Source organism: Gopherus evgoodei, chromosome 3 (genome assembly GCF_007399415.2).
Source record: "Gopherus evgoodei ecotype Sinaloan lineage chromosome 3, rGopEvg1_v1.p, whole genome shotgun sequence".
Classification (NCBI taxonomy): domain Eukaryota; kingdom Metazoa; phylum Chordata; order Testudines; family Testudinidae; genus Gopherus; species Gopherus evgoodei.
Window position 1 is genome coordinate 51,278,977 of NC_044324.1, and position 24,047 is coordinate 51,303,023.

General features: G+C 41.8%; 1 protein-coding gene across 2 annotated transcripts in view; it reads right to left on the reverse strand.

The window, feature by feature from the left end:
• Window positions 1-24,047, reverse strand: part of CSMD1 (CUB and Sushi multiple domains 1) — a 2,060,432-nt gene that overhangs the window by 103,568 nt on the left and 1,932,817 nt on the right. For both annotated transcript variants that reach the window (XM_030555566.1, XM_030555565.1), the window contains exons 52-53: window positions 23,672-23,845; window positions 5,705-5,878 (exon numbers count right to left, since the gene is read on the reverse strand). In XM_030555566.1, coding sequence (XP_030411426.1) covers window positions 5,705-5,878; window positions 23,672-23,845 — 348 coding nt within the window. The remainder of the gene's footprint in view (window positions 1-5,704; window positions 5,879-23,671; window positions 23,846-24,047) is intronic.

Consider the following 24,047-nt stretch of genomic DNA (forward strand, 5'->3'; position numbering starts at 1 on the left):
CAGCCTGCTGTACTCAAGATGGATATGCACCAGGGTCTCCCTCATGCCACAGGAGGGGCAGGTGTCAGGGATGGGGGTGAACCATGCCAAGTACACCCCTGTGCTCATGGCTCCATGAAGGAGCCACCAGGTAATATGTCTGGGGGTGCAGTGCGGGACCAAGGTGGACGTCAGGCTGGCCCATCGGGGCTCCTAACCCTTCACACATGGTAGGAGGTCCCTCTACTTCATAGCAGGGCAGGACACAAGGGTGAGGAAATAAAAGGTGTGGCGTACAAGTGTGTACAGATAGAGGGCTGGGGGAGCTCACAGGGCAAGGGCATGATGACAAAATCCAGAGGGCCAGGGGTGTGGGATGGGCAGGGGCAGCGTACCGCAGTACCCACGTAAGGAAGGCCTAAGAGGCAGGTGATAAGGCTGCCCTCATCTCCAGGACTATGTGCTGAGGGGTGCGAGGGGTGGAGAACTTTATGCGCCAGATGAGCACCAAGGAATCCACCCAGGCCCTCTGGTCATAATCTAGGAGGTCTCTGATCCTGGTGGTACCAGCCAGGACCGACTGCTGGCATATCGAGGGGTACTCTGCCACCTGCACACTGAGCTCAGGGTTATGTAACAGAGGCTACACGAGGAGATCTTCCCACTTGGCAGCTGCCTCAGACCTGTTTGCTGAGCCCAATTTCCAGGTCTAGGAGAGGCCCTGGTAGAAGACCAGCAGGTCCTGCAGAAAACCCCTCGGATGGAGGTAAAAGAGCTGTCAGTTTTATTGGAGCCCTTGGAGGCAGTGGAGGAAGGTGTGTGCCAATGCATACCACATTGGACTACCTGCACCGTAAAGGAGTCTCTGCAGAGCCTGGATGCAGAGGACATGGACCTGACTGCGGAGGCAGAGCAGGCCCTATCCCCACTCCTCCAGGGGAAGGCTCAGACTTCCTGCAGAGACCCAGTGCTGTCCTGGCCAAAAGAACTTCAGAGTTAACCTCAGAAAGTAGGCCAGGGAATCCAGGGCTGGTCTCAGGGGTTTGAGCTGGTGATAGAGCATGGACAGGGCTAACTGATTAAGCACCAGCCTCCGCTCCCACAGGGAAAGGCACCGGAGCAGTCCCATCCACACTCAAGCATCCTGTCCTCCACATTGTGCCAGTTCTCTGGCACAGAGGGATGGAGCGTAAAAAGGGACACAGCCAAATAGAGAAGTGGACCCGCGTGCCACTGGATGGCCTGAAGCACAGGTGGTAGGGAGTTCACCTGCCACCCATCCCCGACTATTCCCCATGTTTGCACTTACTACTTTCCTTACTCCTGCCACTATGCCCTTAGGGCTTTTAACCTATTTTTGATTTTTTTATTTGTTGCCTGCCTGCTTGTCTGGGCCCAATCCTGTTTTTTTCTCATTGAACCATCCCTTTCCATGGGCACAGGCTTTGTTCCACTACCAATTTAGCAAGGAGGGCGGGCTCCCTAACTAGCTCCTACCCCTCCTGGTCATTTTCCTTTTTGTAATTACCCCACATGGTGCTCTTCTTCTTTATAGTTGGGGTTGCCATACATACGACCTGCTCCCCCATCACCCACTGTAACGGCTGCCACCTGTCTAGTGGCAAAGCCCAATTTCTGTCTCAGACTTTTAAATAGTGATTTGCAATTATTATGATTTGCAGGTTCTTTGCCCTGCTTTAAGGTTATATTTATTATTTATTATTATTTTATTGTTTTGGAGCACATAATTTTTTTCAAAGAGGTTTTAGCCAGGAATATATATACACCTCTACCTCGATATAACACAACCTGATATAACACAAATTCGGATATAATGCAGTAAAGCAGGGCTATGGGGAGGCGGGGCGGGGCTGTGCACTCCAGTGGATCAAAGTAGGTTCGATATAACGTGGTTTCACCTATAATGTGGTAAGATTTTTTGGCTCCCGAGGACAGCGTTATATCAGCGTTTTGTGTGTGTGTGTGTGTGTGTGTGTGTGTGTGTGTGTGTGTGTGTGTGTGTGTGTGTGTGTGTGTGTGTGTGTGTGTGTTAAAGGCTGGTCAGGGTTGAGATACAAGCTTCCGGCTTTTTGGCATTAGAGTCTGTTCACGTGCACTGGCTTGGGGCGACAGTTTTGCTCCTTATTTTCAAGTCTAGCTAAATTGTCAAGTTAACCCGTCCCTTTTTCCTTTTCTCCCTCTTCAGCCTCTTGCAACCTGCAATTTTTTTTTTTACGTTACACTTACACATACAACCCTTCCCAAAATCCTTTTCAGTGCATTTAAAAGCATTAGCAATATACAATGCTGGTGCTTACTCCCCCACCCCCGCAAAAAACCCCATAAGGGGCAATTTTACTGTAACTATAACAATATCTCTACACCCAGTTGACCCAGACAGAGGAGACCAACAAGTAAACAGCTTGGTAGGCCTCCACTTGCACTAGGTCACCCGTGTAAGGGACCACAAAGAGCACAAAATTGGCATACACTGACAGGACCACCCGCAACTCTGGCTCATGGAGCACCAACCCCATTAACTTTCTGCAGAGAAGATGGAGGAAGGACTCAATGGCCATAGTACAGCTGGCCTGACAGCAGACAGCCTTGACGCACCGGTCGACTGAAGATCACAGTTTCAGTCTGAGTCCAGTTGAGCTAGACCAAACACTTCATGAAAGCATGCAATAATTGGAGAAATCCCATGAACTGGAGCCTGAAGCTGAAAGCCCACAGAGTGCCCAGGAGATAACCATTATCCACCCTGTTGAATGCCTGCTCCTAGTCCAGGGATAGGCAGGCAAATGACAGATCATCTCTGCACCCAAGTTTGAGAAGATCCCAGACCAAATAAAGATTATCAAAGATGATACAGCTTGGGACACTGTAGGTCCAGTCAGGATGGACCACATTTGCCAACACAGACCCCTGCTGCACTGAGATGGCCTTCACTACGACTTTGTAGTCAGTGATAAGAAACAAGATAGGGCACCAATTCCGAAGGTCATGGAGATCCCGTCTTGGATAGCAGATCAAGCACAGGCCACTAGCATGACAGGAGGAGAACCCTTATCCTGAAGAACTCGGCCAAGATGATGGTGAGGTCCTGGCCAAAGACATCCCAGAATGTACAGTAGAACTCCATGGTCAGCTCGTCGATGCCGAGAGATTTATTGATGAGCAACAGATGAAGGGTTTCCAAGAGCTGAGCCAGAGTGAGTGGTAGCTCTAGCTGGTCCCAGTCACCTGTGCTGACCATAAAGAGTCCATCCCATAGTACTCCACAGGCATTGGTTGGATCCAGGGAGAAGAGGCTAGTGTAGAAGGCCCTGGCTCTCCCCTACATCTCCACTAGATCTGTAAGAGGGATGCTGTCACTCACTGGGGGAAGGTAATGTGCTTGTTAGCCCCACTCCTTTTCTCCAGAGTGTTGAAGAAGTCAAAGCTGCGATCCATCGAAGGCTTGGAGCTCCTCTGGCTTCTCCCAACACACTCTGCAGATGCCTCTCCAGCTTCAAGACTGCCATTCAAACTGCTCAATTACTGCATCTCTCTGCCAGCTGGCTCTCTGGGAGTAATCACGGCAAAAAAGCCGGTCGTGGACCTTCCTACATTCCATCACTGCTGCTTCAAGAGAAGCATGTGCCTATGCCCTTTCCAGGCCAGTCAAATTTTCGGAAGGACACCACAAAACCCACATCCTCCAGTAAGATATTATCAAAATGCCAGTAAGCTGATCCTGGTCTCCCCAAGGTGAGAGAGGCCATCATGGCCACCAAATGGTGGTCCGAGAATGGGGCAAGTGGAGATGGAGGTGAGATAAATAAATACAGTCCAACCAGGAGTGGCACAACCAAGCATCCTCTACCCCATCAAGCTCATAGACTACAACCTCGATCTGCCCTTCTACCTTTTCCCTCAGCTATGGCTCCTTTCTGCTCCTCTTCCTCCATGCTGAGTGGGTTCCAATGATTCAAAGGCAGCACAGAGAGCACAAGAGAGACAGTCTTTTTCTACTCTAATTTCTGGTGCCACTGGGTGCTTTAGAAACTGGGAAGAATAACTGCCGAAAAGTCTTCCTCTGTCCTGGGCTGAAACACAGTCAATGAGCAACACAGGGAAAGAGCTAACTGAGTATGGTTGGGATAGTAATGTGGACTGGAGAATGCTCAATGGAGATGGAATGTTCAGAGAATGTTGCTGTTAGCCCTATCAAACCTTTAATGAACATATGGAAACAATATTTTTCAGAGACTTGTAATTTAATCAAGTTTGAGGTTGATTTTCAGAGCAACAGAAAAAAAAAGAAAAGAAAAGAAAAAAGAAAAGAAAAGAAAAGAAGACGGAATGGAAAATTTCTGTCTGGGTGGTTAAAGTTTGGCAAAAATTATAATCAACTGAAAACTGTGTTATAACGGAACGTCTTAGGCAATCTTAACTATAGATAAGTGTTGCTGCAAGCTCCACCTAAAATAGTAATTATATTAATAATGTATTAGGGAGAAGTCTCCTTTTCCTTCTCAGTTTTAGCTACTATCTTTAAAGCGATTTGATCCCCACAGTCAGTTAAGACACTGTAAAATAAATACAATACAAGATTCACTGGAGATAGGTGGCAATTCTCCTTTGAAGAATGCACATAACTTAAGTATGTAAATGGCTTTTAAAAGGACAATGCGGTTTTTTGTAGATTTTGCTGGAAACTATGGCCGGGTGAAAATGTCCCATTTTACTCCTCAGAAGATATTATTTTTACAAATCGAAAATTAACATTTTTTTATCTAATGGTTCAGTAGTAGTGTACATCTCAGCAATAAAACAGAGATACTAAAATTAATTGAACATACTATTGATAATTACTGTGTGAATCACTTTGTAGTCATATGGGAATGAAAATACTCCTATTTTCATTATAAACTTACATCATGACAAAAATTAAGACATAAATGAAAAATCTATTAAAAAAACAGCAAAAACTAAAGAAAAATCTGAAATCTTATTAAAATTGAAACCCCCAAAATAGGTCAATGAAAAAATAGCTAGAGAAATATTAACTCATTCTTGACATTAATATAAAAGTTCTATGTTTCAAGAAATATCAGCCAACCTATCATCAAAGGGGGCAGGGAGGATGAGAAAACTGAAGAATTTCAGTAATTAAGAGTGGGATTTTCAAAGCACTTCAGAGAGGTAGGAGCACAAGTCTCACTGAAAGTTAAGGGAAAAGTAAATCTTTCTTTTAAAGGCTGTGTCTACACTACAGCCTATGTTGGTAAAACTTATGTCACTCGGGGTGTGAATATTCCCTCTGAGTGACATAGTTACACTGACATAAACATTTGTGTGTACAGCACTGTCAGCGGAAGAGCTTCTCCCGCTGACATAGCTTCTGCTGCTCACATAAGTGTTTTTTTACACTGATGGGAGAGCTCTCTCCTGTTAGCATAGAGCGTTTTCACCAGACAAACTGCAGCGGAGTGGCTGTACCACTATGTATAGATATACCCTGAAAGATATGCCATACTGCAAACAGAGTTTGTGAGCTTGATCAGAAATTGCTGGGTGCAGTTCTATGCAGGAAAATAGACTGAATAACCATAAGGTTCTCTTCTGGCCTTAAAATCTATTAAATAAAATCATGAGCCAGGCACTTTTGAAAATCCCACTCATAATTATTAACAAAATTCAACAAAAAACAATTCAGTGAAAAATAAATGCTACTTACAGACGCAAACAGGAGTTTGTCCAGACCACTTATGATCTTGCAGGCAAATCCTGACAGATGTACCAACAAGCCGAAAGCCAGGGTTACACTGATAGACCACAGTGTCACGGTAACTGAAGCCATCCCCACTAATGTGGCCATTTACAATTGGATCTGGAGAACCACAATGCCCAGCTAGAATAAAGGAACAAACCAATCAATAAAACATATGTATATATTAAAATCCTGTTAATATTGAAAAGATGCTAATGGAAAAACTACTGCTTCGTTCACCTTCATGACAAGCATGGTATTAGAACCAAATCATGCAAAGCGCTGTGATATGCACACTTTCTTTGATTTCCAGTGAAGCAACAGGAATTGCAGTACTCAGTACTTTGGAAGATCAAGTGTTTAAGTTAAAATATTTTATTTATGTTTTGTATAACTTACTTACACCCTCAGTTTTAAAGGAACTTTGTCAAAAGTCAGATGGAGTTTCTTTTGTGGCAAGCCAAGAACATACACTTATAAACAGGGAAGTCAATTTTTGAAACTAAGTTATTCACAATTAAGCACTTAAATTCTAAACTTACAAACCTAAATTTCTGATTGATAGAGATGATGAGCACTGACAGCTCCCACTCATTCTTGGGCCCACTCAATCAATGGGCAATGTCATTGTTCGGCAACATGCTGTGGTTGAGACTTTTAAAAAAAGGGCCACTATTTTAGTAAGTGCAAGAGGTAAAGACCAACATTTTCAAGTGTGGACATTGACTTTAGGGTCTTCAGCATTTGAGTGCCTTATCTGAGACAGCTTGGGCCTGATTTTAAAAGGCACTGAGCAACTGAAGCTCCTATTAGTTTCGGTTGGACCTATGGATAATAAATACCTCTGAGGCCTAATTTTTCCAGTTATCTCAAGATAGGCACCCAAAGCTGTCATAAACAGATAGCTAAGGGTTAATGTCTCTTACACCTAGAAAGAAGTTCCTGAAACACCTGACCAGAGGACCAGTCAGGAAACCAGACTTTTTCAGATCTGGGTGGAGGGAGTTTTGTGTGTGAGTCCTTTGTTCTTGGGTCTTCTGTCCACCTCTCTCTCAGCTATGAGAAGTAATTTCTGTTTCCTGCTTCCTAATCTTCTATTTCCCAGTTGTAAGTACAAAAAGATCAGATAGTGAGTTATATGTTTTTTTTCTTTTGTATTTACATGTCTATAGTTGCTGGAGTGCTTTAAATTGTATTCTTTTTGAATAAGGCTGTTTATTCAATATTCTTTTAAGCAATTGACCCTGTATTTGTCACCTTAATACAGAGAGACCATTTTTATGTATTTTTCTTTCTTTTTATATAAAGCTTTCTTTTTAAGACCTGTTGGAGTTTTTCTTTAGTGGGGAACTCCAGGGAAATTAAGTCTGTACTCACCAGGGAATTGGTGGGAGGAAGAAGTCAGGGGGAAATCTGTGTGTGTTAGATTTACTAGCCTGACTTTGCATACCCTCTGAGTGAGGGGGAAAGAGAGATTAGCTCTTGGTAATTTTGTTCTCCAGGACTGGGAACGGGGAGGGTGGAGTCCCTCTATTTAGATTCACGGAGTTTGCTTCTGTGTATCTCTCCAGGAACACCTGGAGGGGGGAAGGGAAAAGGTTTATTTCCCTTTGTTGTGAGACTCAAGGGAGTTGGGTCTTGGGGTCCCCAGGGAAGGTTTTTGGGGGGACCAGAGTGCCCCAAAACACTCTAATTTTTTGGGTGGTGGCAGCTTTACCAGGTCCAAGCTGGTAACTAAGCTTGGAGGTTTTCATGCTAACCCCCATATTTTGGACGCTCAGGTCCAAATCTGGGACTAGGTTATGATAAAAGCTACTGGCCATTTTCAAAAATTTGAATGTTTATGTGATGTTATATTCAATATTGAGGTGCAACATAAAATGATGGGAGGCTTAGTCATATTTCAACTTATTTTCTCTGGGCCTGATTGTCATTTACACAAGGCCCCTTTATATTTTTCTGGCACTAAATTACATTTACACTCTCTTTTAGGCCCCTTTTTCTGCCTCAGCAGCACAAATAGGCCATAGTGTAAATGAGAATTGGGCCTTCTATTTTATTTGTTTGTGTCACTGTCTTAAACATAGTTTTCTGGTGTACTTTATGACAGGATTGTAACCTGCTCCTATGTGTTCACACAGGAAAATAAGAGGCCTGATTAATGCCAATGGGTATGCTAAGTATTGACACAAGAATATATGGACCATGTGAGAAGGTACTAGTGGGACAGAATTTCAGCTTGGTTGCACTCAGAAACTGAGACTGAATATGTACAAAGTGAGGCTGGTAGAGATGTGACAGACTGTAATGAATTCCTTTAGAACACAATTGACAAAAGCTGCCCTATTTGGCAGACTCCACAGAAGCAATGGACACACAGCAGGAGCAGACTGAAAGAGGGCCCTCTTGGTTGTTTAACAGGAAAGGGGTGGAGGGGGGAGGAAGAGTAGAAAACTCCAATGAGATCTGGGTGACAGTTGAGCTGATCTGGGTTGGTGCTCTGAGAAGTCCTGACAAAAAGACACTGTAAATATCTAAATAGTTAAGCTTATATACATTTTAATTTATTAGATTAGTTCCTTTCTTTATGTCTTGGATAAGTCATTTAGAGTGTTATCACTTTAAACCAGAGCTGGGAGTTGGGGGTGCTGTTATACTGGAAAGTGTTAGTGGCTGCCACCAAAAGTGTCTTTGATCTATGGACAATCACAGACCTGGCTAAAGACAATAGGTGTGTTATGCACCCTTCTTTCAATTTAAATGGAAGGTGCAATTAAGTCTTTTTATGTAGCAAGATAGCTGGAAACAGTGGATACTACTGCTCAAGGCAAGAGGCTACATGGCAAGGCATGGGCAGAAGAATAATCCTGTGGGATAAAGCCTTCTCTGACTGCAAATGCAGTGGTTAGTGTTGTTTGACAAGCTGTGTTTGTGTATTAAAGGGGGGGAAAACAAGCAGAAAGTGAGAAAGCCTAAGAGGGAACAGAGATCAAGAGAAGCAAGAGACAGAGCTCCTCAGACATGGATCTTGCTAGAAAATCAGAGTGATTTCTGATCAAAGAAATGGGCAGCTATTGTTTCTTTCTACAGCATTCAGAGAAACAGAAAAAATGGTTACTAACCTTCCATAACTATTTTTTCTTGGAGATGTGTTGCGCATGTCCATTCCACTCCAGGTGTGTGCGTGCCTGGAGTACAGTCACTGGAAATATTTCCCTCAGTGGTACCCATCAGAGTGACTCAAGTGCTCTCTGCTGCTGTGCGCTAGTAGTGCCAGTATAAAGTGCCTAGCCGATCCTACACCTCCCTCCTCCCAGTTCCTTCTTTCCAGAAAACTCTACTGTAGAGGGGTAGGAAGGTGGGTCATGGAATGGACACGTTCAACACATCTCAAAGAACAACACTTATGGAAGGTTAGTAACTGTTCTTTTTCATCGAATAATTGCACATGTGCATTCCGCTCTAGGTGACTCCCAAGCAAAAGAGTAGGTGGAGGGATCGGAGTTCGTGGACATACAGAGTGCAGTACAGGTTGATCAAATTTAGCATAATTTCTGGAATGCTGAGTGATGACATAATGGGAGGAGAACATATTCACCAATACCCAGATAGCTACTTTACAAATGTCCTGAATACAAATCTGCACTAACAGTGCTGCTGAGAATGCTTGTGACTTTGTGGAATGAGCAGGCAGGTTTGCTAGTAGCGAAACATCTGCCTGAACATTAACAAGTGTGCATACATGAAGTAATCCAGGACAAAATTGTCTGTGAAGAGATGGTAGACCTTTCATCCCATCCTCTACAGCTATGAACAGTTGTGTGGAGCATCAGAATGGTCTTTCAATGTGGAAAATTAGAGCCCGTCTAACATCCAATGAGTGAAGACATTGCTCATTCCTATTTGTATGAGGCTTCAGGTAGAAGAGGTAGGTAGATTGCTTGATTGCTATGAAATTGTGAAACCAGTTTCTGGAGGAAACTGGGGTGAGGCCATAAACACACATTGTCTTTAAAGAAGACTGTGTACAGAGGCTCCAATATGAGGGCACAGAGTTCTGAGGTCTTTCCGGCCAAAGTGATGGCAACTAAGAAAACCACTTTATAGGAGAGATATAATAGGGAGCACATTGCTTAAGTTTCAAACGGTGGACCCATAGGCTTTCATAAGACCAAATTCAGGTCCCAGGGAGGAACGGGCTCTCTTACTTGAGGGTATAACCTTTCTAGGCCTTTGAGGAATCTGACAGACATGTCATTTGAAAAAAAACAGACCAGTTCTCCACTCAAGGGTGGAAAGCTGATATTGGTACCAGGTCAGCCTTGATAGAGGAGATTGCTAAACCTTGCTGTTTCAGGTGCAATAAGTATTCAAGTATGACTGCACGGGCAAGACTCCACACTGGGATGCCCACGCAGAGAACCATTTCCACTGGAAGAGGTAAGTAGTCCTGGTGGACGGCCTTCTATTGCCTAGAAGGACCTGATGAACTTACTTTGAGAAAGTCTGCTCTCTGGGATTTGGCCATGGAGCTTTAAGGCTCTTCGATGAAGTGAGCTCAAGTTTGGGTGGAGCAGCCAACCATGGTCCTGGGAAATTAGATCTCAGTGCAAGGGAAGTAGGACTGAAGTTGCCACTGAGAGATCTAGTAGAGTGGAGAACCAGAGTTGGCCAGCCCATGCTGGGGCTATCAGAATAATCTGGGCATTGTCCCACTTGATCTTTAGCAGTACTCTGCACAAGCAGGAAAGGTGGGAAAGCATAATAAAGGTGGCCCATCCACTGTAATAGGAAGATGACCATGATGGAACCCAGACTGTGGCCTTGTAGAGAGCAGAACTGGCTACACTTTCTGTTGAAACTGCTTGCAAATAGGTCTATTTGGGGAGTGCCTCATTGTTGGAAAATGTCTCTGGCCACATCTGGTCAGAAAGACCACTCATGGCATACAGAGAAAGACCTGATGAGGTAATCTGCCAGCTTATTCTTCCAGAAGGTAAGAGGCCTCAAGGTTGATTGAGTGGGCAACACAAAACTCCCAGAGATAAGAACCCTAGGAGGTATTGTAAGTACAGCATCCAGAGGGAGACAGTTTAGAGAGTACACTAAGACCAGTCACACCTGGAGAGGTCTGAGGTGCACTCTTGCGTGTTGTACCATGTATGTGTATGAGGCCATGTGACCTTGGACCCTCATACAGTTTCAGGGTGTTGTGATAGGATGAGATTTGAGGTGTGTTATCAGGGATCTGACTGACTGGAAATGTACGTCTGAGAGGTAGGCCCTGGCCTGAGTACAGTTGATCACCACCCCTGTCATAAACAGATGGTTAAGGGTTAATGTCTCTTTTACCTATAAAGGGTTAAAAAGTTCACCTAGCCTAGCTAACTCCTGACCAGAGGAACCAATGGGGGAACAAGATGTTTCAAAAGGAAGGAGGGAAGATTTTCCTTTGTTTAGAGTTTCAGTTTCAGCCGGAGTGAAAAAGATCAAGGAATCAGCCTCTTATCAGAGTAGTAAGTTTTAGAAAGGAATAAATAGGTTTATGTTTATTTCTTTGTAACCTGTCTTATGCAATTAGAGGTAGAATCAAATTGGGTATTTGAGTATTTTTTTTGTGTAACTAAATTTGTGCCCAGGGGAACATCCTCTGTGTTTTAAATCTGTTGTCTGTGAGAGTAGCTGGTATGCTAATCTCTCCCAGAGGGTTTTCTTTTACCTTTCTTTTCTTTAATTAAAAGTCTTTTTCTTAATACCTGATTGATTTTTCCCTTGTTTTTAGATCCCCAAGGGAGTTGGATCTGGATCCACCAGGAGTTGGTGGGAGAAAGGAGGGGGGGATGGTTAATTTCTCCTTTTTTTAAGATCCAAGGGATTAGATCTGGACTCACCAGGGAATTGGTGAAGGAGTCTCTCAAGGCTACCCAGGGAGTGGAAGGTTTTGGGGTGAAAGGGAGTGATCCAGACACTGAAAATTCTTGATGGTGGCAGCGATACCAGATTTAAGCTAGTAATTAAGCTTAGAAGTGTCCATGCAGGTCCTCACATCTGTACCCTAAAGTTCAGAGTGGGGAAGGAACCTTGACAACCCCAATGAACAATATCCTCTGCACTGGAGAGAGGATAGACATGTATGCATTTATTAGAAGGCCTAGGGCCTTAAATGTCAATTGGATAAGTCAAATGTTGAACCATACCTGACCCATGGATTGGCCCTTGACTAGCCAATCATTTAGATAAGGGCAGACCTGCACCCCTAACTTCCTCAGGGAAGCCATCACTACCATCATACATTTTGTAAATACCCGAGGAGCTGCAGACAGGCTGAACAGGAAAAGCATGAACTGGTAGGGTGCATGGTTCACCACAATCTGAGGAATCTTTGTTCCTCGTATATTTCCACATGAAAATAAGTGTCTCTTAAATCAAGGATGGTGTGCCAGTCTCTGGGATCCAAGTAGGGGATAGTGGATGCCAGAGTGACCATATGGAACTTTATAGTTGTTGAGTTGATCCAGGTCCAAAATGGATCTGACACCTCCCCGGGCTTTCGGGATTAGGAAATAATGGGAATAGAACCCCTCCCCTCTTAAATTCTGCAGAACTTCTTCCACAGTCCCTCTTGAAGGAGAAATTTAACCTCCTAGACCACAAGTTCTTCATGAGAGGGGTCCCTGAAGAGGAATGTGGGGGGTTGGGAAAGAGGGGTGGAAATGAACTGTCGGGTATATCTAACTTCCACCGTGTTCAACATTCAACAGTCTGTGGTAATTCAGGACCAAGCACCAAAAAGTGGTAAAGGTGGTTTGCAAATAAAGGACAACCACCTCTGCGCTGGTTAGGCCTCAACTGGAGTATTGTGTCCAGTTCTGGGCACCGCATTTCAAGAAAGATGTGGAGAAATTGGAGAGAGTCCAGAGAAGAGCAACAAGAATGATTAAAGGTCTTGAGAACTTGACCTATGAAGGAAGGCTGAAGGAATTGGCTTTGTTTAGTTTGGAAAAGAGAAGACAGAGGGGACATGATAGCAGTTTTCAGGTATCTAAAAGGGTGTCATCAGGAGGAGGGAGAAAACTTGTTCACCTTAGCCTCCAATGACAGAACAAGTAGCAACGGGCTTAAACTGCAGCAAGGGAGATTTAGGTTGGACATTAGGAAAAAGTTCCTAACTGTCAGGGTAGTTAAACACTGGAATAGATTGCCTAGGGAAGTTGTGGAATCTCCATCTCAGGAGATATTTAAGAGTAGGTTAGATAAATATCTATTAGGGATGGTCTAGACAGTATTTGGTCCTGCCATGAGGGCAGGAGACTGGACTCGATGACCTCTCGAGGTCCCTTCCAGTCCTAGAGTCTATGAGTCTATGACAAATCAGGGTCTGGAATCACAGAAACTGGTATGGCATCTTAAAACATCCAATCAAAATGACTGCTTAGAACATCCTGGATGATTGTGTGGGGCACGCATTGACGTTGACTCATATTCAGCTTCTCGTTCACTGTAACCCCTAGGTCCTTTTCTGCAGAACTGCTGCCTAGCCATTCGGTCATCTGCAAACTTTCTGAGGGTGCAGGCCACGCCATCCTCCAGATCATTAATGAAGATATTGAACAAAACCGGCCCCAGGTCTGATCCTTGGGGCACTCCGCTTGATACAAGTTGCCAACCAGATATGGAGCCATTGATCACTATCTGTTGATCCCAACGATCTATCCAGCTTTCTATCCACCTTATAGTCCATTCATCCAGTCCATAATTCTTTAAGTTTCTGTCAAGAATACTGTAGGGAATCATATCAAAAGCTTTACTAAAGTCAAGGAATAACACGTCCACTGCTTTCGAAGGGGCTGTTGAGGCCTATAGTACTTTCTTGAAGGAGCAGGGGAATATAACCCTAGGGATTTTAGGGGGGCTCTTGTGTCTTTTAGCCAATGAAGCTTTGTGTCCATCTGCTCCTAAAAGATCAAGCTCCTTCGAAGGGTAGGTCCTGAATAGTCTGTTGGACCTCATGTGGGTTCCCTGAGGACTATAGCCACGAACTCCTGCACATGGCAACTGATGAAGCCGTGGTCCTGGCAGACAAGTCTTCCAGTGCCACTTTTAAAGAGGCACTTGCCACCACTGTACCCTCCTCCACTATCAAGGAAAACTCTTGCCTGGCATCTTATGGGAACAAGTCTTTGATTTTTTGCATGGAATCCCACGTTAATATCAAGCCTCCCCAGCAGCACCTGTTGGTTTGCAATTCTGAGCTGAAACCCCCTGGGAGAATAAACTTTTCCTATCAAACAAGCCTAATATCTTTTAATCCTTTGAATTTGAGGTTGCCCCTGATGACCCTGTCTTTCTCTTCCATGGCAATGGACATCACCAGAATTCTCAGGCTGCGGTGGGATGGGTATAAAGGAACTCAACCTTGGGCAGGAACAAAGTATATACGATCAGCTATTTTTGAAGTGAAGAGGAAGGGATGTGGGGGTCTGCCACAAAGTCTTAACAGGATTCATAATGGCCTCATTGAGAGGCAGGGCCACCTTTGAAGGGCCCACACTAGCTAAAATGTCTTCAAGGTCTCTAGCAGTGGCAAATGCCTCTGGTGTGTTTGGTTCCAAGATAGTATCGGTACCAGGAGGTGCCACAGATATAGAAGGCTCTTCTGTTACCAGACTTGATGGTGCTTAAATAGGTGCTGGAATCAACAATGCTGACTTCTACGGTACCAAGGTAGAGGAGTGCTTTGGCTTAGATTGCACTCTACTCTGATCCACATGTCTGGCAGTTTTACCAATGCTGAGCCACTCTGTGCTAGTCTGACCGGTGTGGCTCAGATGGAGGTCTCAGTACTGCCTCCATGAGCAAAAAGTTCAGGCTGACCTCCCAATCCTGCTTTGAGCAAGGATTAAAGTCCCTGCAGATATGGTAGCAGTCCCCAATTTGAGCTTCTACCAGGCACTTCAGACAACTTGACTGCAGATCGCTCAGGGGCAAAACCTTGTTACAGGAGGCACAGGGCTTAAAGCCCAGTGACCAAGGCATCCCTCAGCACCAGGCATCAGATGAAAATGCCACAAGCCCCCTTCACAACTAACAAATTTATCAAACTTCACTAAAATCCACAGTAAATAACTACAACTAACTGTGTGCAGTAAGAATAAAGACCACTTAGAGAGTTTGTGAAATGCAAGAACGGTTCCAATGATTGTTATGGGCTGTAAGAAGGAACTGTGGGGTGTGGAGTTGGCTGGGTACTTTATTTCTGTGCTAATGGTGCATGGTAGCAGAGGGCACTTGAGTCATCCTGATGGGTACCATTGAGGGAAAAATTTCTGGCAACTGTACTCAGGGTGTGCACACATCTAGAGTGGAATGGACAAGTATAATCATTTGAAGAAGAACTTTTTGTACCTTCTTTGTAAGTAAACAATATTGCACCAAAGAATATACCAGACACATATCAATAACTTCTTCTCCTAATGGAAACAAATCTATAAAGCCCTGAATATTGGCTAACCTCTGAGGATAATGAGGCAAGAGTGTCTTTGATGAAAAATGCCTATGAAACAGATGAAAAAAAGGAATATGAAGGGTTACTAGAAAGAAAAAGAGTTTAATAATCACATATGGTTTGAATCAAACAGAAACTGTGTACTCTTGCACAGTCTTCTCAGTCAACCCAAATCCTGATATTCCTTACACTTGAATTTTGATTATTGAATAATCAATGAGTGAAAAATTAAGGTGCAATGGCTGCATTAAAGCCATATATATGGAAGCACAGGAAATCTCAGGTACAAGGATAATTCAGAAGTGCCAACTGGAATATTATATTATTGCTATCTGAATAAGAACTTAGCAGCCCTGTGCACTTCCCATGTTATTCATTTCACTTACAGATCACTCCAGTTACTAGATTTAATGGTTTTCTGTCAGTCTGGCCTTGATTAGATTAAACATCCCAACAACTCAGGAACTGAAGGAGCGGGACAATAAAACAGCAAATTTATCTAATTTCCCAATCAGGTCAAATTAGGTTCTACATACATTAAGGAGGCTGTTAGTGGATCATTTCTTACAATATGCTTTCAAGAACTAAAGAAATTACTGAACAGGTTCAAGGTTGGGTCAGCACTTCCATTAGAGAGCTTGATATACAAGCAACAGCCAGAGTTATTTTATTTTTCTGTATAATCAAAAAAAAAATCAAAGGGTTCTTTCAGGGTGCAGCAGTTTACCTGTGCACAATCAATTGCAGGATAAAGACCTTATACAGTAGTTCAGAGTTAGCCATGTAAAAGTCTCTATTTTTCTGGATTTTTACAGATTTTTTAATTACATTTTTATGCTTTTGAAAAAAAGGCTACCTAGTATTTTTGAAAGTTGTTAAATAGACATTTAGGCCTAAATTTTGAAATATGTCTTTCTTTTGGGGGGAGTGAAATTTTACATTTAAAATTCATAGCAGGACAAACATTGGTCCTAATTCAGCAAGGCATATCTACTCAGCCTAACATTTAAGCATGTGTTTAACTCCATCCTTGTCTTCAATGGGATTTAAAAACATACTTAAGAGCTGTTCTGTGTAGGGATGGGGTTAAGCACTTACTTAAGTGCTGTTCTGAATCAGAATTATTAATTGCTAGACACCTAAATACCATTTTGATTTGCAAATGTATACAGACATGTTTGGTCTTATGAATTGCAGGTGCAATTTTTGTGGGCACAAAAGGTTACAAGGAAAACCAGTGCATGGGATCAAGCCAGGATGAAAAATCTGGCCTTTGGACTCATTGGCCATTTTGTAGGATTGGGCACTAAATGTTTTCATATTAACTGCCTGGAAATTGAAAGCCTTTAATTATCCATAGAATAGTTACTTTACAGCTCTCTTGGACACCGTTTCTGAGACAGCTAACACGAATGCCAGTTTGATAACTTTTTTGTGATATGGATATTAGTCCATTAGAAACTGGATAGAGATCATGAGTTGTTTTCACATAGGCTAATGGGCCTACGTAAATGAGAACTATTTTCAGCCACAGTTGTACTGAGCTAAATTTTTGCCAGCACACTAGCTCTGAAAGGCTCTCTTCTCCCTTGGATCCCAAAGCCCTGATCCATTGCATGCTGAAAATCAATGGGAGTCTTTCTATTGGGTTTAATGTGCTTTTTGAATCAGACCTAAAGCCCCGTTGAAAACATATTGGTGTATTTTGCACTTGAAATGTGAGATAATAATATCTAAAAGAAACGTCTATAGATAGGCACAATTCTGGCAAAAGTCATGCACGGCATACATCTAACAAGAACTTTTTACAGGCATCACTGTCACTATTGACCTGGGCTAGACTTGAGATGGCAAAGTGACATAATAAAGGAACTGCTTTTCAGCCCCAGAAGTGTCATACCTCTTGGTGAGGGTGATGTGAGTTTTCTCAACAATATCTAAACAGAGAGTTTCATTCACCAGAGAAGTTGGCCTGGCATATTAAACAAATACCAAAGACTCACAAAAAATGTTTAAGAAAAAGAAATAGGAAGCATCATAAGACAAACACTAATTTTAACAGACTAATAAATGACATCAACAGTTGCTGCTGCAACCTTTAAAAAGTGAAAATACTTCTGGGGAAAATAATTTGAAACACAGATACTCAGACGAATAAAGCTAGAAAGCGAAATCAAAACAATCAAAGGGACTGAAGGGTGATAATGGACATCCAATTAGTCATAGATTTGTAAAATGTTATGACAACACAAAGGCCAATAAAAAGAGGCATTGTTGGGTGTAAATGTATGAAATTGAACACAGAAAAAATCAAGCTGCATATCAGGAAAATCTTCCTGATACAGATATCTATTACCCTGTGTAACAATTTCCCAAATAAGTGCTGGAAGGTGCACTGCTTGGCACATTTAAAACACGAATGGAATATACATTAGTAAATTTCCAGTAAGGAACAATCCTGTGCTGAAAGGCAGATTGATGAGATGACCTAATAGGCCTTTTCCATCTTTAGATTACATGATCCTCAATTTTTGGCTACAATGATGAATTCATCTTTGGGGTTGTTTAATCTGCAGATGTATTTCACAGCAAGCATACAGGAAAACAAAGAGAATGCTATCTAGGGTTCCAGAGATTAGAATAATTTATTATTCAAACATAGGAGAATACTGATAGTAAGTATTGCTTAGTTTGTGCTAAGGACTGTTGTTACTGATCAGAAGATCAGACAGGTGTTTTTTTTGGTCATAATATGTTAAAACGGAATGAAGCCTGACACATACTCCCTGATCTTGACTTAGTGCAAAAATAAAACCTCTGTGTCTGATATAACTCACTTGCATTGGGTTCTATATAAGCCACTAAACAGGGACTTGGGAATATTTCCACTCCTCTTTTTGTTAGACACTGGCCAGTCTGGTTTCTTTTTCCATTTTTGGCCTGCATACTACATGACATATTTATTAAAATAACTGTGTATATTATTTCCATCTATATTTAGGTCTCTATTTTATATAACAAGATGCCATCACTCTTAACAATGTGTATTTTCAGACAGAAAAAAAACTGTGAAGAGTTAAACAAAACAAAAACAAAAACAATCTAGCCACATCTTCCAACAAAATACTTCAAACACCACTGCATCTTGCTATTGTAGCAATATGAATGTCATGGTACTTACAAAAGGATTCAATCTTCTTGTAAGTCATCACCATGGTATAGCAAATGACATCTTGTATCAGAAATAACATTAAAACAGAAAAAGTAATAAAGAGAGTGTACTTTGGGGACAAAATATGTCATAAGTACACTGGCACTATGATGACTATATATTGGTAATAGAACCAAGTAGAAGTGCTGAGATGCTATCCTGTGCAAAGAAAAAACCTCTGAATAAATAAAGAAATAAATGTGTTAGAAAATAAATTAAAATGGCTGCAGCTCCCAAACATCATAACTAGAATTCAAAGCCTTTGTGTTCCAAATGACTTTTGAAATGGATGAGATAGTCTGCCACACTAAAAACTTGGTATGAGAAAGTCAGTTTCAGCATGTGTATCAGATAAAGCTATTTTCTTCAGAAAGGAAAATTAGCTGGGCCTCAACAAACCATTAAGAAATACCAAGAAAGACTTTAAAGAATTTCCTTTTCATTAAGGAGATGCTGGAGGGTGATGATATAATGCTACTGAAAATTTGCCACACACACAGACTCACTCTCTCTCATCAGAAGTAGTAGAATGTATAGTTTTTAGAGGATAGTCTCAAGAAAATCATTAACCAAAAACTTTCATTCCTAATCTTTTTGCACACATTTGTGCATTCACACTCTCAACATGTAGTTCTTTTATGTCATTTGAGAGGTGTTTTCTTGGCATTACATTCTGCTAATACATAGTGGCAAGACCATGGCATAAGAACAGCCATATTGGGCAGGACTGGCACCAGGGGTTTGAGCGCCCTAGGCGGCCGGCAATTCCACCACCCCACGCGCTGGTCCCGCGGCTCCGGTGGAGCTGCCGCAGTGGTGCCTGTGGAGGGTCCGGTGCTCCGTGGCTCTGGTGGAGCTGCCACAGTGGTGCCTGCAGGAGGTCCACCGGAGCTGCGCGAGCAGCCGACTGTCCACAGGCACGACTGCGGCAGCTCCACCGGAGCCGCAGAGCACCGGACCCTCCGCAGGCACCACTGCGGCGGCTCCACCGGAGCAGCCTGCCGCCCCCTCCGGCAAAATGGCACCCACCATTTATTCTGGCGCCCTAGGCAATTGCCTAGGCTGCCTAAATGGTAGCGCCAGCCCTGATATTGGGTCAGACCAATGGTCCGTGTAGCCCAGTATCTCGTCTGTCATCAGTGCCAGATGCTTCTGAGAGACTGCACACAACAGAGCAATTTTGAGAGATCCATTCTTTTTCATCCAATCCCAATCCCAATCCAATATCTTCTGGCATCTGGAGATAAAGGGACACCTAGGGTTACCAGATAGCAACTGTGAAAAAACAGGACAGGGGGTAGGAGATAATAGGTGCTTACATAAGAAAAAGGCCTAAAAACCAGGACTGTCCCTTTAAAAATGGGACATCTGGTCACCCTAGCGACACCTGGAGCTTGGGTTTATGTCCCTGACGATCTTGGTTAATTGTCATTGATGGTCCCATCCTCCATGACCTTATCTAGTTTGTTTTTTTAACCCAGTTATATTTTTACAACATTCCCTGGCAATGAGTTCCACAGATTGACTGCATTGTGTTAAGAAGTGCTTCCATCTGTTTGTTTTAAACCTGATGCCTGTGAAGAGCTCAGATATTATTGTAATGGGGGATCATGAAAATACTTAGACAGATTTGCATGTTTAGTAATCACTATTACAAAGCCAATATTTGCCAGCTGTTATCACTACAGCAATATCTGAGATGGTGGAATTATCTTCTGTTTAAGTACATTGTTGGGTAAAATTGAACTCTAACAGATAATAGTGCATGGTAACTTTTGACAAATGCTGATCTGTAAATGATGACCTACTATAAAATTACATTTAAAAAAACTATGTTAAAACATGAAGGCTAAAAAATCAACCACTCAAAAGTTAGATAACGTATAAATTAAGGTTGATAATACAAACTTAATTCAGCCCACTTATGCATACAGAACTCAGGCTTCATTTTTTCCTGACTCCCCCTGCCACTGTTATGCATAGTACTCCTTTGTCATTTTTTGCAAAAGTTGGAAGGAGGACAGTGAATGAGGCAGAGAACTGCTGGAAGAGAAAGGATGGTCTTATGGTTAAAACATCTGAATGACACCCATGGGAATTTGACTCTATCCCTGGGCAAATGCCACAAGTTTGTATTTTTGCACCTACTCCTATTCAATGCATATGAAAGGCTGCTGATGTAGAAAGGGATGTGGGTTGGAGTGTAGTGTCAATCTGGTGTTGCTGATAAATTTATAGCTCTTTTCCATTGAATCTGCATGGCTGTTGACTGGGCAAGAATCTCTATTTTCCCAGTTTCTAGTCAAGATTTAGGATGGGAAGCACACTAGTTGTCTGAAACTTAAGACATATAAGACAAAAGTAATGCTGATTGCTTTGGAAAAATGTTTAGAAGAGCTGTCTGAGTCAGTATCTGGTCTCATGACACAGGAGGTTGTCTTCCTTTACTTAACATTGAATTCAAATGATTATCTATCTGTGCCTGGCCAGGAGATTGTAGCCTCTCCTTTTAGATGTGGACCAGACCATATTTGTCAGCACAAGACTGGATTATGCAATGCACCTTTCATGGCTAGCCACTTGAAAACCACTCTAAAGCTGCAAATAAAGCAGAATACTACTGCTCACATATAGCTTCTGCAAAGTGCTGAGCAGACATGCCAAACCTGGGGGCCGGGGAGTGGGGAACGACAAGGGGGATTCAGAAATTGGGCTTGTTTTTGGCTTAACTGGCTTGTGAGTTGCTTGTTGGCTATTTTTGGCTTGTAGCTTGTTTGGCTTGTAGTTTGTTGCCCTTTTTTTTTCTTCTTTTTTTTTTGATTGGCTCCCAGCAAGCACGAGTAAGGGGAAGAGAAAGTCAGGGGTGCACAGCAGGCCCACCACAGTCCCAGACTGAACACAAGGGGGATCTAGTCACATCGAGTGTTGGGATTCTTAGGGACTGGCTTGTTTGGGCCTTGTTTTGAAATGGGATTAGCTTGATTTTTGGTTTATTGTGAAAGTGGAGGTGCTTATTTACCACATGAAAGCTGGCAATTGTGATGCTGAACCCTGACCAAGCAAATCACTTATGTGAATACTTAACCTAACATGAAAAGTCAATGGGATTAATTACATGCTAAGTCAAGCACAGTTCTTAAGTGCTCAGTCATAGTGTATCATCATGGTCTTTTATGTAGAGGTAGTGCTTATGGATTGCATATAGAACTAGAGCTCTGCAGTCCAGATTGGCTTCAGTGTGTTTCCAGGTACAGATTAGTTTTGACCTATATCTCTGAAGTTTGGGTGCTGGTTACCTTAGAGGCTCACTGTCTTCTCATATGATACCTTAGCAACGGAGAACACTTGAGATACTTGAGCCAAAGCCACACAAGTTTAAAGAGGTGGGGCTTTGGGCAGGTTTTTTCAGTTTTGACTTGATCTTGCTCACTCAAGCACAAGTGTTTTGAGCTTCAGGAGATTCTGCAAGGGCTATCAGTTTACCCAAACTTTTGCTTGAGGAATTATTTTGAATGGATTTGGGTGTGCAGAAGGTAGAGTTCTCTGTGAGTGTGCTCATATGCAGAGTTCAGTGTTGATCTATTTTTATAGAATTTATACTGAGTGATTTTATTTTTCGATCAAGCATTTTATAAATTGGACAAAATAATTTAAAAATTAGTAAACAAAAATAAATAAATTACATTAAAGAAACTAAAACTGTTACTTTTGTGACAAATTCACAAAGCTAGGCAAATCACAGCTAATGAATGACTGGCACTCTGCAGAAGGAGAAGGCCCAAAAAATTCAGAGCAAATTGGGCTACCATTTTAAAGGGCTCTGATTAATGTGGATCCTGAAGATGGATATGTTGCTTCCTCTTTCCTCCCTTCATCATAACCTCTATAGTTACTTTGTCTATTATGGTACATTTGCTATATTTGGAAAAGAAATAAAACAAATTATAAATATAAATTAAATTAGGCAAACATTATTATTAACCCACTTGTTAACCCACTCAGTTATCAATAAGGTATCTGCCTTAATATTTAATGTCACAGCTATTTTCAGTTTCCTTATAAAATAGTTTTAGTATTTAATACTGGATGAAATAGGAATGTTTAATGTGCCTGACAATCATATCCTGGTGAACTATTGTGTTCCATGAAACATTATGATGTGGCATAGATAGCAAATCAATACAGAAGTCTTTCACCTTGATGACACCTATTGTATGTATTATTAATTATCTAGTTTGTTTCTTATGCTAATTTTATCTTTGAAGGAAACAAGACTTGTGAAGATAGATGCAGCATTTTGATATCCTAGGAATGCATTCAAGAAATAGTAATTTACATGTATATCACAGTTTATTGCAAATCATTAAACTTTTCTCTGTGCATAAATGGTCCTCACTCATTTTAACACCACACTGAAGTCTGCCTAAAAGGAACACGAAGACCCTTTACATATAGATATACTTAGTCAGTCAAACACACAGAAATGATGCATTTCTGAATTGCATGATAAAACAATGCTGTTTTTGAGCTATAGAACAATTTAATACACACATAATAATTACTTTATCTCGTATACCTTTTATGGTCTTCAAGAGTATATTAACAAGATTACTAAAAGTTGGTTTCAATACTGTCCATTTTGCACTGAATTTCTCATTTCTTTCCCTCTGATTTTCTTTATTAACTAAAAAAATTACCAAAGGAATGAGAGTGCAAGGGGGTTGTATGTCAGAACGCATTTATTGTGCTATTACCTTCTTTTTGCTCTAAATGTGGAAGAACAAAGTCTTTCTACTAAAGTCTTCATATGGACAAAAAACAAAATGGGGCAAGGGAATCCATATATTGAACTGCAATATAAAAATTAAAGAAAGAATCCAACTTCACTATGAATGCCTTTTAATTTTGTTTATATCTCAGGTGAGAAGTTGTGATAGAATATAATTTATTGTGCCATGCCTGTCTTTATGAACAAAAGAGTATTTTGTTCCTTCTGTTGGACACTCCCTAAGCTTTTGTTCTAAAATATTAGGCATAATTAGATAAAAACAGCTAAATTCTAATAGAGGACAAGAAAATAATACACAACATGGCACATTTTCCATATTAGGACAGCTTCATTTTCTATAGTATTTATTACACATTCACCTGACAGCGTTGCATTTCCAGGATCTAGTTATGAGTTTGAGTTGTAAAGAAAGACTTTAGGTATATTTACCCAGACATCGGGTTTCGGCGCCACTCCAGAGACCATTTGCTAAGCATTCTCTCACATGAGATCCAACTAGTGTGTACCCTGTGTTACATGTGAAGATTGCAGTGGCTCCATACACCGTTAGGGTTCCAATCTTATTACCATTTGGTGGCGAAGGGAGGCCACCACAGGAGACAACTAGGAGGAAAACATAAAACTGAATCTGAAATATGAAACCATCTCTTCTTAATCTCTTAGATACAAGTAATAACACAATTCCTTATAGCTTTTGTAAATCTATGTTTTTGCATAGGCTTTATATACATACATTGAAGAATCTGATGTGGTAAATGCTCTAAATTAAGAGTTTAAAATTATGCCTTCATTGGCACAGGTGTGC